Here is a 15,250-nt window from a genome sequence, read left to right as displayed (position 1 = left end):
AAGCAGAAAACCAGGATATTCAGCCCTGCATCCACTCAGGACCCTTCCAGGCACTGCACTAGTGGTGTCTTATCACCACCACCACCATCATCTCACCACCACCACCATCTCAAGAACCCTCCTTGCACATCTGGAGCAAGACAAGGCAAGGCAAGGCACATTCGGTTTTAAACCTTCTTCTCCTCTGCCATCTTTGCTACCAAAGGGCTGCCCCAACGCACCTGAAAGCTCCCCTTGTGCCGACAGCAGCAGGTCCAGCCTCCATCCCTGGTCTAGCTCCTTCATAAGCTGTCAGAGCCAGAAAAGCTTAACCCATCACACCCCCTTGGCTTCTCCATCTTCGCCATCCTGCCTGGACTGTGTCTGGAACAACTTAGCAGGGACTTGTGCACGGCACCAAGAGCTTTCTGCAGCTCCCAAATGCTCCAAGCGATGTTAAGGTGCTCCTCACCTTGCAGGCAACACCTCTGGAGAATGAATTGTGACCTGCCTCCTGGCCAGCGAGCCAAGGCATAGCTGGAAAGCCTGTGCCCTCCACAGCGGCTGGCTGCGGTATCCCTTGTCCTTGTGAGCCAGCGCAGCAATCAGATTGGTGAGGCAATCTGAGTTAAAAATAGGCTACTTAAACTGGTGCTGCTGCCAAGAGGGAAAAAAAAAACCCTTGCGAGTATTTATGGCCTTGGCTTTGCACTGCCTACGTGCTCCAACCTGAAATAGGCTCTGCTTATTCCAAGAGCAGGACACGCAGCTAAATTGTTAGAAAGCGTGGACAAACAAAGGACCAGGGCTGGTCAGGAGAGGGTCATGGAGGGGACACTGCCCTTTGTAAGTCACTGCAGCGCCCTGATTCACACCAACAACCTTCCTCCCCTGTGAGCATCACCAAAACACATGTTCCTCTTTACCCGAGGCCAACGGTGTTACCTTTGCCGTGCCAAATACCCCCGGCACGCTGCCTGCAGGCACACGGCCCTGCTCCTGCGGGCTGCGTACGCCTGCCGGGTACGGTGTCCCCGCCAGGCTGCCTGGATGCTGGTGGCTGCGGCGTGCCGGCGCCTGGCATGCTCCCGCCAGCAGCTCTGGATGAGATGGGCTGCAAACTGCATCTGCAGGAACCTCCGCCGCTCCACGAAGCCTCGCCAGTGGGTCTGAAGGATGACAGCGGCTTTGCTGAGAACTAGAGGGTCTGGGGATGGTTTGCCTTTTTTTCGGCTCTGGTAGCTTCGCCAAAATCTCTGCAAACACAGCAGGGGATTCCTTGTAACGGGCGTTGCGTGAAGACAGGACAGCACCTGCCTTCGTGCAACCTCTCCAGCTCCCCGCCATTCCCAATTTATTACAGCAGAAGGAGTCAATCCTGATTGCAAGCTCCTTCCTTGGACAGGAGAGCTGATTTTACCCATGGGCTCTGTCTGTAGGATTTGGGGATGGTAATTTGCACTGGAATCCAGCCACCAGCACCCACCTGGATGCTGATGGCCGCGTGCCGCAGGCTCAGGAACTGCCTCCTGCAGAGCAGGCTGCGGAACCAGCGCTGCAGCAGAGTGATCCTCCGCAGCACCTCCTGGTGCAGCAGGTCCTGCAGAAGCTGCCGCTCCCGTTCTTTCATGAAAACCTGGCCAAAATAACCCAAAAAATCACAAGCATGGAAAGCTTCCCAGACCACCAGTCAAATGATTTAATCCTCCTGGTTTGTGTGTCCTGGATGCTCCCAGGAAAGCTGAGGAGCTGATTTTTGTGAAGGCACCTCTAACAGGTTTCAGCAGTTTCACAACAGCCTGTGACTGTCTAAGCTCTGAATTACAGAGCTTTCTCATCAGGGGAGGCAAAATGAGGACCATTGTATCCAGCTAAATCTACACACACACACAGAGATTTTGGAAGACGTGAGTTTTTTGAGACTGCCTCATTACAATCAATAACAAAACAATATTATTCCTTACTGTTTTATGTTAATAATATTAAAAGTTGCATTTAAATCACTGATTTTTGGTAAACAGAAGATAAATAGTTTCATTAATTAAAACCATATGTAGCTATTAATTTATCAGACAGAAATACAGGCAAATATTATATCTGTGTCTTAAAGGCTGAGCTAAGGATGAACATATACCATTGTTCTTCCAACTTGGTAATTGTCTGGATTGAGTTTTATCTTCCGGAAGAAATCATGGATATTGTGCTTAGATGGGCTGATCCCTTGTGGCAAAAGAACATGGAAATGGTTCACAAAATCCTGAGAAGGAAAAGAAAAAAGCAACACCAAGATTTGGTTAGTTGGGTCCTGCTGCTTCTTTCTCCCATAAATAACAGATTTGCTCCACCGGCCACATGAAATGGGACCTCTGGAGTGAGCAGAAGGACAGATAACATTTTATGTGATGAGGAACACCAAGATTCATCCAACTTTTGTGGCTTGATGGGAAAGACATCAAAGCAGGGACCCAGCAAGGTTCAAACATTTTTCAGCATGGGAGGAGAGGTTCTGCAGGAGCCACAGGGTCATCACGAGCAAAAAAAATGCTCCAAATCCCCAGGAAGGGCCACTACGGAAGGCAGATATCAACATCTGCAAAACATCCCTGAGATGCTCCAGCCATTACTGCTGGGAGGATTCAAAGAGTGAAGGAGGTACAAGAGGATACATCCTCCCAAGCAGGGTTGGGATCCCTGCTCACAGCAAAAAAATGCTGAACATTTTTCTTTTTCTAAACAGCTGCCATGCAGAACACGACATCTGCCCTAAAGCAGCCACAAGCAGGAAACCAATCAGCACCAGCAAAGCATGAAAGGACCGACATGTACACAAAACCTGGCAAACATATGGAAAAGAAGAAAACAGGAAAAGCTGGCTAACTCCAGCAGTTCAGAGGATGCATATCATCCTCCTAATGGGACACAGGCAACATGACAGGGCAAACACTGCTCCCAGTAATTCCAGATGCAGAAGAGAATGTGCAAATCAGACAGTTTTTTCCAAAAGGGAGTCCATGTTGCATAAAAATACTGGTTTTGTTCAAAAATCATGGTGCAGGGGGCTAGCAGCCCTCCCTGAGGTCTGGATTGGTTCATAGGCAATCTATGATTGCTGTAATCACAACCTGTTACATCCACTGCCTTCCAAGAGCTAGAAATTAATTACCCTGATAAAAAATGAACCAGCAACACTCAGACAACTCTGCTAATGATGCTAAAGGTGATGGAAGACAAAGCCCATTGTACTCAACCTGGAAGGAGTATTTGCAGCTGTATCCTGACTGGCGGATGCGCACGGTCTCCAGCATCCCCGTGTAGCGCAGCTGCCGGAGCACCAGGCTGTCATTGAACCGCAGGGGCAGCTGCAAGGGGAAAAAGGACCAAGGATGCGCAAATATTTCCTTTCACTGAAGCTTTTAAGTGCATGGATAGGTGAAGGGTTCAGCAGATGTAGCACATGTGCATGACACACACATTGTCAGCGATGCTACAGGAGGGAGGGAATGTGGGTCCCCAGGAACCGAACTAATCCCACTGGGATTGAATCTTGTTTGCTTCTGAGACTTTCAAACAGCTAACTAGAAAAATAAAGCCATAAATTTTTTTTTTTTTTTTTGCATTTGAATTGAAGAAGACCCCCAAAGGGCGCAGTTAATGGGTGAGATTTTGAGCAACTAAATCTCCAATGCAAAAAGCTTCAGTTTTAAATACCTGGATAAAACTCTGAAGGATTAATCTACAAAGCATCCCTACATTTTGAACTGAGGGTCCTCGGTCCATGACACAATTACGTAAAGTCAAATTCAAGTGTGATCAATGTAGTTTATTCTAAAAGTATCTGCTTTTACTTACAAAAACTTTATTTTAAGGAAGCTTCAGGGCTCAGACTCAGCACAAGTGAATTCATGGTTCTATAAATCTCACTTATGGCTGGTCAGAAGCCTCAAAAGAGTCAAATTCATTTATTAAAGCCAATATATTTTTCATATAAATTAAAATACTATATTTGAATACATGTGTTTCTATAAATATAAGAAGAGCCAGTGCAGTTTATCAAGAGTGAACACCCAAGTGATAAAACCATGCTTCCCCTTGCCCAAATCTTCTAAATTCAGCTCAATTTGAGGCTTTGTTTCCTATCTAACTCCCTGTAAAAAGGGAAAAAAGATTCCCAAGCTGATTTCTAGCAGGATCTAGCTTTCACAGGATGGCATTTACCTTCTCGGCGTTGGATCGGATACACTTGACAAAATACGGCTCTGCTTGGCCAAGGGTTTCCATCAGTTTGTTGAGGGATGCCTGCAACAGAGGAGAGACAGGGAAGGGAGAGGAGACCACAGTGGATAATGAAAATCCAAATGCTTAAATTATAAACCAACATAAATTGGCATTAATTATGAGTAAATGAGGCACAAGGGAAATTGCTCTCCCAAATGAGTGTTTTAGCACAAGCAATTTGGCTGATTTTGTCTTTGCCTCCAATGAAGAAACTAAAGATAAATATAATGCTGGCCTGGATTTTCAGTTCTTTGGCTCCCCTGGAGCACAAATTCCCATCCCACTCCCCAACACAAGCCTTTTCCAGCCATGAATGGGAGCTCCAAGACAAGAATTTACACCTGGCACCAAACAACCACTGATGTTTTGTTTTTTATGTTCCCACAATGTTTTTTGAATACAAATCAAATTTTCCTTTATCAAAAGTGACTCCAGGCAGGATTTACTCCTGATTTTTAATTGTCAAAACTTTACTGTTGGCCTAAAAATGAATTGTTTTTAATAAAAGTTTTGCCAAGGGAAAATCGGGATTTCACAAATATTTTTGAAGCCTTAGACCCTGAACACTTCAGAGTTTGTTTCTAGAGAAGAGCTTCAATGCTGGCATGTTCCTGACTGAAGGATCACTGAGAATCCAGGGGGTTCCTGGTTCCATTTTTCTATTTCCCCTTATTTATTCATCACCATTAAAAATCTCTCCCATAAAAGTGAATTTACATCAGCATCACTCTACAGCCAGCTGCTCCAGCGGGATGTCATGCTGAGCTATCCCTTCACCTTGCAAACCTTTGACTTTTGGGATGAATCACAAGCTCTTGGAAATAAAACCAAGCTGAAAACCAGAGTGTGCTGAGTCCCATCGCTGCTGGCCAGGCTCCTCAGCCACATTTTTTTGCTGTGTCATATAAATACTTTGGCTATCTCTAATTGCTGAGCACATTACAAACATGGCATTGGTAAAGTGCCAGAGAGTTGATTACTCATGATTTTAATAGAACTTAAAACTCAGCCATGCAAAGGATATTCTGTCACATTTACTATAAGCAGAGTTATAAATTTTGGAATACAGGAGTTAATAAACTGGTGTGGTATTACAAAGAAATATTTTGCCCACAGATTGGCTCACAGGAAGCCTTTTTTTCCTTCTGATCATTTCAAAGACATCTTTATGGGAAGCCTTTCATGTTTAGAAAAACATGAAAATCCTGGATGTTCATTCACATCCAGGATTTTGGAAGGAGCAAGGGATGGATCCCACGCACATGTGATGCAGCCGTGTTATGTACATTAACTTCATGCAAATATCCCTGCTCCTGTCCCAGGGCGCAGCAGGAATGCCATGACGTGGCAGACCTCTGCTGGCATGCTCCTGGTTTTCTTAAAATCTGAAATTGCTCATTTTTACACAAAAGAAGCCTATTGGGAGCCTTCTATCAGCAGCAAAGCTGCAGCATCCCACTGTGCCCACACAGGCTAGTGGGAGGGAAAGGGTGTACACAAGGGACACAACAGCTTTGTTGAAAGTCCAGCAAGCAGAGTGCTCCCAGTGCTGGAAATGGTGGGAATGGGATGTGCAGCATGCAGAGGAGGGGTCATTTCCATTCCCTCAGGGCCATCCTATGTGAGGCAGATGGTCCAGGCACCCTCTGCCATCTGGTGGTCAGGAATCCACAAAGGACATGTAAGGTCGCTGGATTAACCCTGTACCCATCTCCTTTGTCCCTCTGCCAGCAAAACTTTCCAGCCACCCACTCCTCCACATGTACTGTACTCGGCCTTTCAGGAACCCTTCCACCCCTGTCTCCAGGGCACCACCTGCATGTGGGTTAAAGGGGAGCTCTACAGTTTTAGGTATGGGTGGTTTAATTTTCCATCATGAAAGCCATCCCTGCTCCTGGAGCATGCTCTGAGGCAGGTATTTCCCCTACAGATTACCCTAAGTATAGGGATAGTGGAAATCCACAGGAGATGGAGCAGCTGCAAGCCTGGTGTTAAGGCATTAGCCACAAAGCAGCGTTTCTCTGCAAAAAAAACACCTTAGGAAACATTTGTGTTTCCTGCCTGTGACCCAATTCCATGCACTGCAATTTTATTAGTTTGCTCTTGATTAAAAAAGCAATGCTGCTGCTTTGTCCCTCAAAACTATTCTCTTTAACAAGTGCTCACTGAAATGAGGGATCTTTGATTTGAATGTGCTGTGAAAATATACAAAAAAATAAATCAATTTGGCCCCTGAGGCTTCTCAGAGTTTTGTTGGGAGCATAAATAGGATTTGGGAAGGCCTTTCACTCCAAGATATCCCTGTTTCAACCCCTCCACGGGTATGAATTAAACTCTGCAGAAGTGAATTTTGACCAGAATACCATTAGATTAGACAAGGCTAAATATATAAATTTACAGAAGTGCATTCTGCAAATTATATATATATGTGTCTGTGCGCACGTATTTTTAATTATTTAATCTTACCCACACCTACACATGGAGACTTTCTAAATATAAACCACATCTCCAAAAAAACCTCAAAATTACAAGTCAAAACCAATCCAAACATGCTTAGAACGCAGATTTTAAGTGAAAAGCTGCTTTCTATTATTACCACCTGCTTGTGCACATCTTGTAGCAGTTTCCAAGCCGTGATGCACATATAGAACAATCACACTCAGGCTGGAAAAGACCTTTAAGATCATTGAGTCCAGCTGTGAGCCCAGCACTGCCAAGTCCTTGGAGGATTATTTTCCCTGCACCAACCCTAGGGGTTGCTGACTGGCACACTGCACTGACAACACAAGATCAATCCCTCCTCTGAATTCCCCTGCTCACCTGGAGATAATGCAGCAGGATTCTGACTTTTCTGCCCCTATTAAAATTCCTATTCTGTCTCAGAACAGATTATACTGGATGAGAGGAAAAAGAACCGCAAAAAACGTGATTTGGGGATTTGGTGGTTTCTGGATTTGGGAGAGAAAGCACCACAATATGATTTACCAGAGGACAGGGATGCACCAACATCTCCCCCTGCAGCTCATCCTCATGTCCCACCTTGCTCCACGTCATCCCCCATGATACCCATCCCCACTCTTATTTCTCTCTATTTGCACCCTTTAAGTACCTGCCATGTCTCCCAGTTCCCTCAAGCCCTCAGTGGGATTCATGGCCTAAATGCTGCAGGGGATGGGGCAGGACTGTGCCTGGAGCAGGTGAGTCCCCTCTCTCCATCAAAGGAAAGGGCTCACCTGGAACTGGGCGCTGATGCTGGGTGGTTTTTTCTTCTTATGGAGGTGGAGGAGAGATTTGGTGATGCGGTCGTGCAACGTCAGGTTCGTGAGGTGCTTGAGGGACTTCACATCCAGCAAGTGCTGCATAAAAAGAGAGAATCCACAGAAAATCCAGATGTTACCATCCCACCATCTGCTATATCCCTCCTTTACCCTCACAGGGCTTCCTTAGGTGACGTAATCTCAACAGGGAAGACTATGGGATGGCTTCCCTGTGAGGGTTGGCAGGCCCTGGCACAGGGTGCCCTGAGAAGCTGTGGCTGCCCTATCCCTGGAAGTGTCCAAGGGCAGGTTGGACAGAGCTTGGAGCACCCTGGGCTAGTGGAAGGTATCGCTGGCCCATTGTAGGGGGTAGAACTGGATGACCTTTAAGGTCCTTTCCAACACAAACCATCCCATGATTCTATGATTCTCCTCACTGTTAATGAGCAGTTCGCTGATTAATTGCATCATTGCCTCTGCAGGTGCAAGATGCACATAGAGAGGAATAAAAACTCTTTGCTCCTCTCCTGGTGCTCTGCTCCTGACAATGGATGCAGCACCAGTGAGGACCACAAAAAGCCTTATTCTTCCAGGGACAAGAGATGTCCTAGCATCTCTTAAAATATAATAAATGTAGCCCACATGGAGGAAAAGTAACGAGATTGTTGTCTATCAGGTACCCCAGCTCTCTTGCATCACTTGCTCATTTTAGTTTAGAGATTTAGTTATTAAATTTCAGCAGTATGTACATACTCCTTCTCAGAAGGAGGAAAAAAGAGACAGAGCAGCTCCAAGGAGGATGTAAGTGCTCATATCTCTTTCTCCCAGCAGAAATCAGGGATGAAATCCTTTGGGTTCATATGAATTAAAGAGCCCTGAACAGAGCTGAGTTGACAAAAGTCTTGGTGTAGACACAATGGTCTTCTTCATATCCAGCAGCATCACATGACCGTGCTACAGCCTTAACCCACAAACCACAAGGGGGAAACCCACAAACCATCATGGGATGAGTCCCTGGTGCTGCTTCTCACTCACCTTTGGGAGACTGGGTTTGGCTTTGAAGTTCTTATTTCGCCTGGGGAGATAATAAATGGCTCAGGTTAATCCACAGTGCAATTGTGGAATGGAGGAGTTTATGAAACCAGCCCCTCCACATCCCCCTGAGCAGCTGCTGCCAGTAGCCAGCACTGAAATGGGGTTGCCCCTGCATACTGCAGACTAAGAGGAATGTATGCAATTAATGGGAATGGAAATGATGGCATGCTGGGAATTTGGGAAGAGCAAAGAAGCCAGGTCACAAAATTATTGTGCTTTCCAAACGCAATGTTCATTCCAGCCACCCTGGGATGCTCCCTGAACCTTCGAGGACGCTGCAGTGTGAATCATCAACATCATCTGTCCAGATAATTTATAATGGAAACTTTGATATAATGTTAAAAGTGTGACTGCATTCACATGCAGTCACATTACATGGCTGCTTATCTCCAGACTGGTGTGACCAGAAGGTTTGTTCCTTCTCTTTCTTCCCTTTGTATGTCATTCTGAATCAATGAAACAAATTAAATCAGACATGTCATATGTACCGGGGTTGCTTTGACCCAACTGGGAGACAGCTCCAAGTCTACTTGGCACCCTAAGAGTTTTATATCCTGGCTATTTACATTCCCCTAACTACCCTTGCTGCTCATTATGCTCCAGGAGTAAAGCCCAGATCCCCTCCTGGGTACTGACATGAGGATGCCATGGGCCCTCTCCAGCAGTTTGCTGTTGGTGGTGTTGACGAATATCCCATCTTTGTCCAGGAAGGTGCCAGGGCTGGCGAGCCTGTTGTGCCTCATCCCCATCCGGCCATTCCAGCCAACTGCATAGGCATCCCTGGAACACCACACACCGTTAGGAAGAGATAAAAAACACAGTTCTATGATAAAAACAGATCATAAAATAACCCATTGGTAGAAAAGGAGCTGCTGCTTTTTTCTTTCCATTGTTCTTTTGCTCCCATGGAATGAGTCCCTGGTGCCAGACAGCACATGAAGCCATTGTCTACTAAAGCACCTCTCAAAGATCAAATATTCACAAAAGGAACAAATTAACAGCAGGACAGTAACAGCTTCCAGCTCTCCCAGACAGAAACCTTGACTCTGCAGATACCTCTAGATACCTTTGGTGGTCTGAAGGATACAAGGCCATGACATCTAGTACTGACTCTGTCTCCTCAAATTCACACAATCATTCCATTAGGAAAAAAAAAAGCAAATCTAATTTGCAATAAACTCATTATTTGCTACAAAGATGGATGTCAGCCCCAGCTGGATGGATGGGTTGACCCAGAATCACTCTCTGGGATCTGATTACAAATCAGTCAATCAATTTGGTCCCCTCTGCCATGGAACATAACTGCTATAGTCTCCAGATATGCTCACCTGGCTTCAGAAGGGCTAAAGGAAACAAAGAGAGGAGCCAAAATCCTCTCTTGGAGGGATGGAAACCGATACTTGACCAAACTACACATCAGGACAAGCAATTTCCAGAGGTGAGGATCCTTCCAGTGGTGTCTGGGGGACATGAAGCCTCGTATGGGCAGCATCCCACCAAAATACTTTTGCCTTGGTGGGTTTTTGGTGGTTTGTTGGGGGTTTTGAATTCCAAATTTTTTATCAGCCTTGCAGAAATCATCTTACAAAATAAGAGCAATCTAAGGAAGGATGTGGGGGCTGCAACACACCCCCCCAAGTTATCTCAGACAGGAGGAAAAGGAACAGGAGGAGACTCCAGGCTGCACCAGGTCATGAGGATGCTGAAGGACACAGTGGTTTAAATGTGGCCTCAGGCACCGGCCACTTCTGAGCTCTGACAACAAGGCAGTCCTTTGCCTGATTTAGATGAAAGGCAAATCTCAAGTGTCACATGGAAATTAAAAATTAAAGGATGTAAAGCTGTATGTTCAGCCAGCTCAAAGCCTGGAGCCAGATCCTCAGAGCAACGCCACCTCACTGCCTCCTCTAAGCACTTCCCAAATTCCTTCCTGATCCTATTAAATCAGCATTTTGACATGGACCACTATTATAAGGAGGGATCAATCACAGCAAAGCAAAACTCCTGGCTAAGGGTCCCAGGACCTGCTTTCTTAAGCATTCCATTCACAGATGGTTAGTGAGAAGCTTGAATATCCAAGTGATCCCTCCTGTTCACCGTTCTTCTCTTTACATCTCAGGCACCATCCACCAAAACCCTCCTGTTTGCAGGTGGGGAAAAAAAAAAATCACCAGTTGATGGGAACCACTAAAATTCATCAGCCACTTTTGGGATGTACAACACCATTAGTCCTGGCCAACCTCTCTGGAAAATCCTAGAAACTCCCACGTGGTTTTAAAAAACCCAGGAGATGAAATGACAGCTCTGTTCGTTATGGACACTTTAGGATGGATACGTTCACATGGCAACAGATGCAGGCTTTTGGTACTTCGGGGTCAATCACCTCACCTAGCCCAGCCAGCTGCTTCCAGACCAACACCTGCTCAGACACCTCTGCACATAAAAGTGTCATTAGTGAGCACAAACCAGCAGGATCCCAACCAGCCCCAAGTGGTTTTGGTTAGGCATGGCCTGGCCTTCATTTCTCAGCAGCTGGGGAAGGCACTTGGAATGCTCTGCTGAAGCCTGGTTTCCCACCCAGCATGTGCAAACCACCCGTCCACTTTTTTCTGAGATCAGAGGAGAGCACTTGGCTCCCTAAACCCTCCACAGTGACTTCCTGAGTGATGTCATGCCTCAAAATTGCTTTTAGAAACAGGCCCCAGGCTATCCTGTAGGTTGGATGCACAACCAGACTTATCAGCAACCACATGATCATGAGATGGCTTTGAAAGCAATTCCTGTTTAATTTGGAACCATAAATGGCTTGCCAGTCGATCTGCTGGGAAGCTGCTAATGCTGATCTCTCTTCCAGACGTGTTACCTGCACTCCTGTGCTCACCTCCTCTTGTTCAACAAGTGCCATTTACCTGAAATACCAACATTCATCAAGGGTGACACGACTCTCCAGATCAAAAGCAGCTACAAATGAAAGGGATCAAAATCCCCAGCCTACTCTGAAAGTACAGGCTGGACCTTGGAGATCTTATGAGACACCTGGTTTGTACTTCCAGAAGGAAGGGGCAAAGGTGACATTTGGGGACCCATTAGTGATGATGCCCAAGGGAAGTGAAGATCACAGACCACACTATTGAGGCATCACAGGAGTTAAGATGACTCCAAAAGCACTTTTTTCTGCAATTAAAGTCTCAAATTTAGGCTGCTGGTAGGACATAGCTGCTGAGGATGAGGAAGAAAAACACAGTTCCTCAATTCTGGCTCTTTAGGCTGACTTGTCTGCTGTGCTTGCATGGGCTAAGCCACATAACCAGAGCTGACCACACACTGAACTCCTCAGTAAATAAACACATCCCCCTCCTTGCCTGGGTCACGAGGAGTTTCCCTGCCTTTACAGTGTCCCTTTGCTGAGATAATTGAAATATTTTGGGCTACGAAAATGTTGGCAGCCCCAGCTCCCACACTAAAGCACCTCCAAAGCTGGAGTTGGGTAGTCAAGAAAAGCCCTGTCCCTTCAGGGATGTTCCTCATGTGCCGAAGGTTGGATAGAGAAACTGCAGGAATCCTCTTATCTCCAAGGGAAGATCTCCAAAGGGACAAAGTTTCATGTTACGTTATCCTGAGGGAAACTTGCACAATCAGAGGTGCTGGAAACAGGGAACATCACCTCTGGAGACACCAACCTTCCCTGCTTTGAGCGTTACCAAGGACCGCCTGTCATTGCAACCCAACCCATCAGAGCCCCAGCAGCTGCAGCATTATGAGAAAGGAAAGGAGGGTGGCAAAGACTGAGGTGAAGACAGCCAGGGTTGCATCACCTTCCCAGGATAGAGTGGCATTGCTTGTACCACTTGGATTTCTGCTCAAATCTAGGAAGTGGCACAAATTTATGAATTCAATTCCACAATTTTAAGTAAATTCCATGCTCTCTAACCACTGAAATAGACTTGTAATAAGGTGAGAACATTCAGTTCTCCTTTAGTAGGGTGCCACTGCCTCTCTTAAAGGGGAGGAATTCAGAAGAAGGACATTCTATTCTTGATGGCACTCAGAGAGCACACGGTGAACAAAACCAGGCAGACTAAGCCACTTTTCTTCCCCTAGAAAAAAAGGAACCATGTGTATCTAATTTTTCTTGTGGCCATTTGGCATTAAGGCCATTAAAAACGAGCCTTCATAATATTCTTGAAGGATATTTAATTTTGTGTGGAAGGGAAGCCACTGAGATGCAAGGACTGATTTAATGGGCACGTTTCAGGAGACAGACTCAGACTCCTCTTGACTTGTTCTGGACTTCTCATTAACCTCAGAGCAGCCATAAAGACACACCTGGATATCTGCAGCTCCAAGCAGTGGTTGTAGGAGCTGAGGGTGTTCCTATCATTTCCTTCCCCAGCACACACCTGCTCAGAAGGAAGCAGAGAGGCACTGCACACCTTTAGAGGGGTATTGGGAAAATAAGACCTCCTGGAATGTGTGGAGGGATAGCACAAGAATAGCTGGAAAAAGGATCAGTGCCCAGACATGCCTTGGAAATGAAGACTTTGGCTTCACAAGCAAGCTAATTGTGGAATGGGGATGGAGAAGGCTTTGCAGAAGAGACACAGATCTGTATCTCAAGTGTAGACCTGAATTTCATTCAGTAGTTGCTCAAATAGTCAGAAACTTCAAGGAAGGATATAAAAATGTACATAAGATATGTAAAAATCAATCAATATTGAAGCAAATGTGCTTTTATCCCCCCCTGAAAGCAAGCATTTGGCAAAGTACCATCTCAAACTCCATAACTTCCAGGTTTTCCACATTCTAGGGTGCCTGGTGGCATCACATGCTGTATGCAGTTCTGCACCCAAACCTGGCCTCCTTAAATGGCTATTTCCTTGATATTGGCACATTCATTAATTTTTTTAAAGCTTCTTATCCCCTCATACACCCACCACCACCAACTACTGCCTTTGACACAGGGAAGTTGCTTTTCCTGCCTGCTCTTTAGTCAGGAAAGGTGTTTAGATCCAATCACGGGGCAGAGAAAGAAGGAAGAGAAGGTAAGATTGATAGGCAAGATGGGAAAAATGTCAATACAGTAATTTTAACAGTGCTCTCCCATCCCAGATCCCTGGCCATGCCAAGGTAAAAGCAGGAGCCTTACCGTGGGCTCCTCTCGTTGATGGTGTTGACTCCCTGGAGGTCTGAGAGCGGTGTCCGCGGGCTCTTCCGAGTGATACCTGAAGCAGCACATGAGGAAGATGTTTCCAACTGGCTCATACCCAACAGACAATTAGCAGAGCCATCCCCACAGACAATTAGCAGAGCCATAGCTGAGGCCTGACTCTGGTGCGGAGCAGCGCAGACATGTCCTGGCACATGCTGGGCACAGCTGGATGCCAGGATGCCATCGCTCCCCAGTTCCACCTCCCTGCCAGAGTCATCACCCTTGTGAGTAACACTGTTTGCTCCAGCCTCTAATTCCTCTCCCACACACGCATGGGATGTTTTAGGGACATGCTGTCCCAGCTAGCAAACGGGGTGAGGGAAGGAGATGATGGGGGCAAGCAGCCACTCATGTCCAAGAGATTCCCAAGCTTCCCACTGTGCATGGGATAACCCAGCTGCATGGGCAAAACACCTGGACATAATTAGAATGCTTGGAAAAATGGTCATTTATTCCTTAGACACTTCTTCTCTTCCTCCCTCCAAATATATGGACATGTGCAGCAAATAGGAAATACTTTATATACTGTTTTATAAATGCTTGATGGCCTATTGAGCCTTTATCCTTTGATACCTGGCATAATTTATTTATAATAAAATATATCTAAGAAAACAATATATTAAATAAAGTATCTATTTTGTATTCAGCCAAGGAAGCTGCCACACATGGTTACAGTAGCAGCTGTTATCTTCCCTGAAGTAGAAATGTTTTGTAACCAAGCACTTAGGAAGACAGGAGACTATTGTTGTAGACAACAAAACACTTCAAGTCACCAAACCACAAAAATATAAAGGTCTGATAATGTGGAGTTTGACATGAAAACAGCTGAGCAATTTTATAACTGTCTCAAAATCACTGCTGTGAGACAGGAAAAATCACAGCTCTCACCTCAGCATGGGAAAAATGTGTTTTATTCTACCCTGAGACATCTACAATGGGAAAAAAGGGGAAAAAAAAGCTTTCTAAAAAGAAAAAAAGTCTAAACTATGGTTTGTAGCAGGACAGGAGGAAGCAATGGCATATCCCCTCCTCCTTATATTTATAATTCCACTATTTCATGCAGCCCAGCTGCTGAGCTAAAAGGTGTCCTGGTGATTTTTTATTCTGAAAGTTGAACACAAAGTAAATATGCTGAGACCTGAGCTCGTCCTGCTGTTCTGAGCCTGGAACTCCTGAGGAGATGAATTCCTACCAAAGAAATCCCTTTAACAGTTCATTTACTGCCCTCCTTGCCCTGTTAAGGTGTTGTAGCAGCTCATCTTGAAGCTGAACACGAGAATCTGTTAATCTTGAATTGGGCAGGAGATCCCTGAAAAGGCTGATGGCCCACCTGGTCAAGTTTTTGCATCTAAAGGTGCCCAAATATTCTGGAAATGTCAACAAAAGAAAATTTGAGGGTGTGCTGTCCCTTTGTCTATCTTTGGAACCCTGCCTG

General features: G+C 45.6%; 1 protein-coding gene across 8 annotated transcripts in view; it reads right to left on the bottom strand.

Moving 5' to 3' along the window:
* Nucleotides 1-15,250, bottom strand: part of MYO9A (myosin IXA) — a 171,241-nt gene that overhangs the window by 22,984 nt on the left and 133,007 nt on the right. For all 8 annotated transcript variants that reach the window (XM_053988384.1, XM_053988388.1, XM_053988386.1 and 5 more), the window contains 9 exons: nucleotides 13,753-13,828; nucleotides 9,243-9,386; nucleotides 8,547-8,586; nucleotides 7,488-7,610; nucleotides 4,195-4,275; nucleotides 3,228-3,338; nucleotides 2,114-2,236; nucleotides 1,466-1,615; nucleotides 925-1,235 (listed from right to left, as the gene is read on the bottom strand). In XM_053988384.1, coding sequence (XP_053844359.1) covers nucleotides 925-1,235; nucleotides 1,466-1,615; nucleotides 2,114-2,236; nucleotides 3,228-3,338; nucleotides 4,195-4,275; nucleotides 7,488-7,610; nucleotides 8,547-8,586; nucleotides 9,243-9,386; nucleotides 13,753-13,828 — 1,159 coding nt within the window. The remainder of the gene's footprint in view (nucleotides 1-924; nucleotides 1,236-1,465; nucleotides 1,616-2,113; nucleotides 2,237-3,227; nucleotides 3,339-4,194; nucleotides 4,276-7,487; nucleotides 7,611-8,546; nucleotides 8,587-9,242; nucleotides 9,387-13,752; nucleotides 13,829-15,250) is intronic.

The sequence above is a fragment of the Vidua macroura genome, chromosome 12, assembly GCF_024509145.1.
Source record: "Vidua macroura isolate BioBank_ID:100142 chromosome 12, ASM2450914v1, whole genome shotgun sequence".
NCBI classification, from domain to species: Eukaryota; Metazoa; Chordata; class Aves; order Passeriformes; family Viduidae; genus Vidua; species Vidua macroura.
Note: the sequence above shows the minus strand (reverse complement) of the source record. Positions and strands in the feature narration are given on the sequence as shown.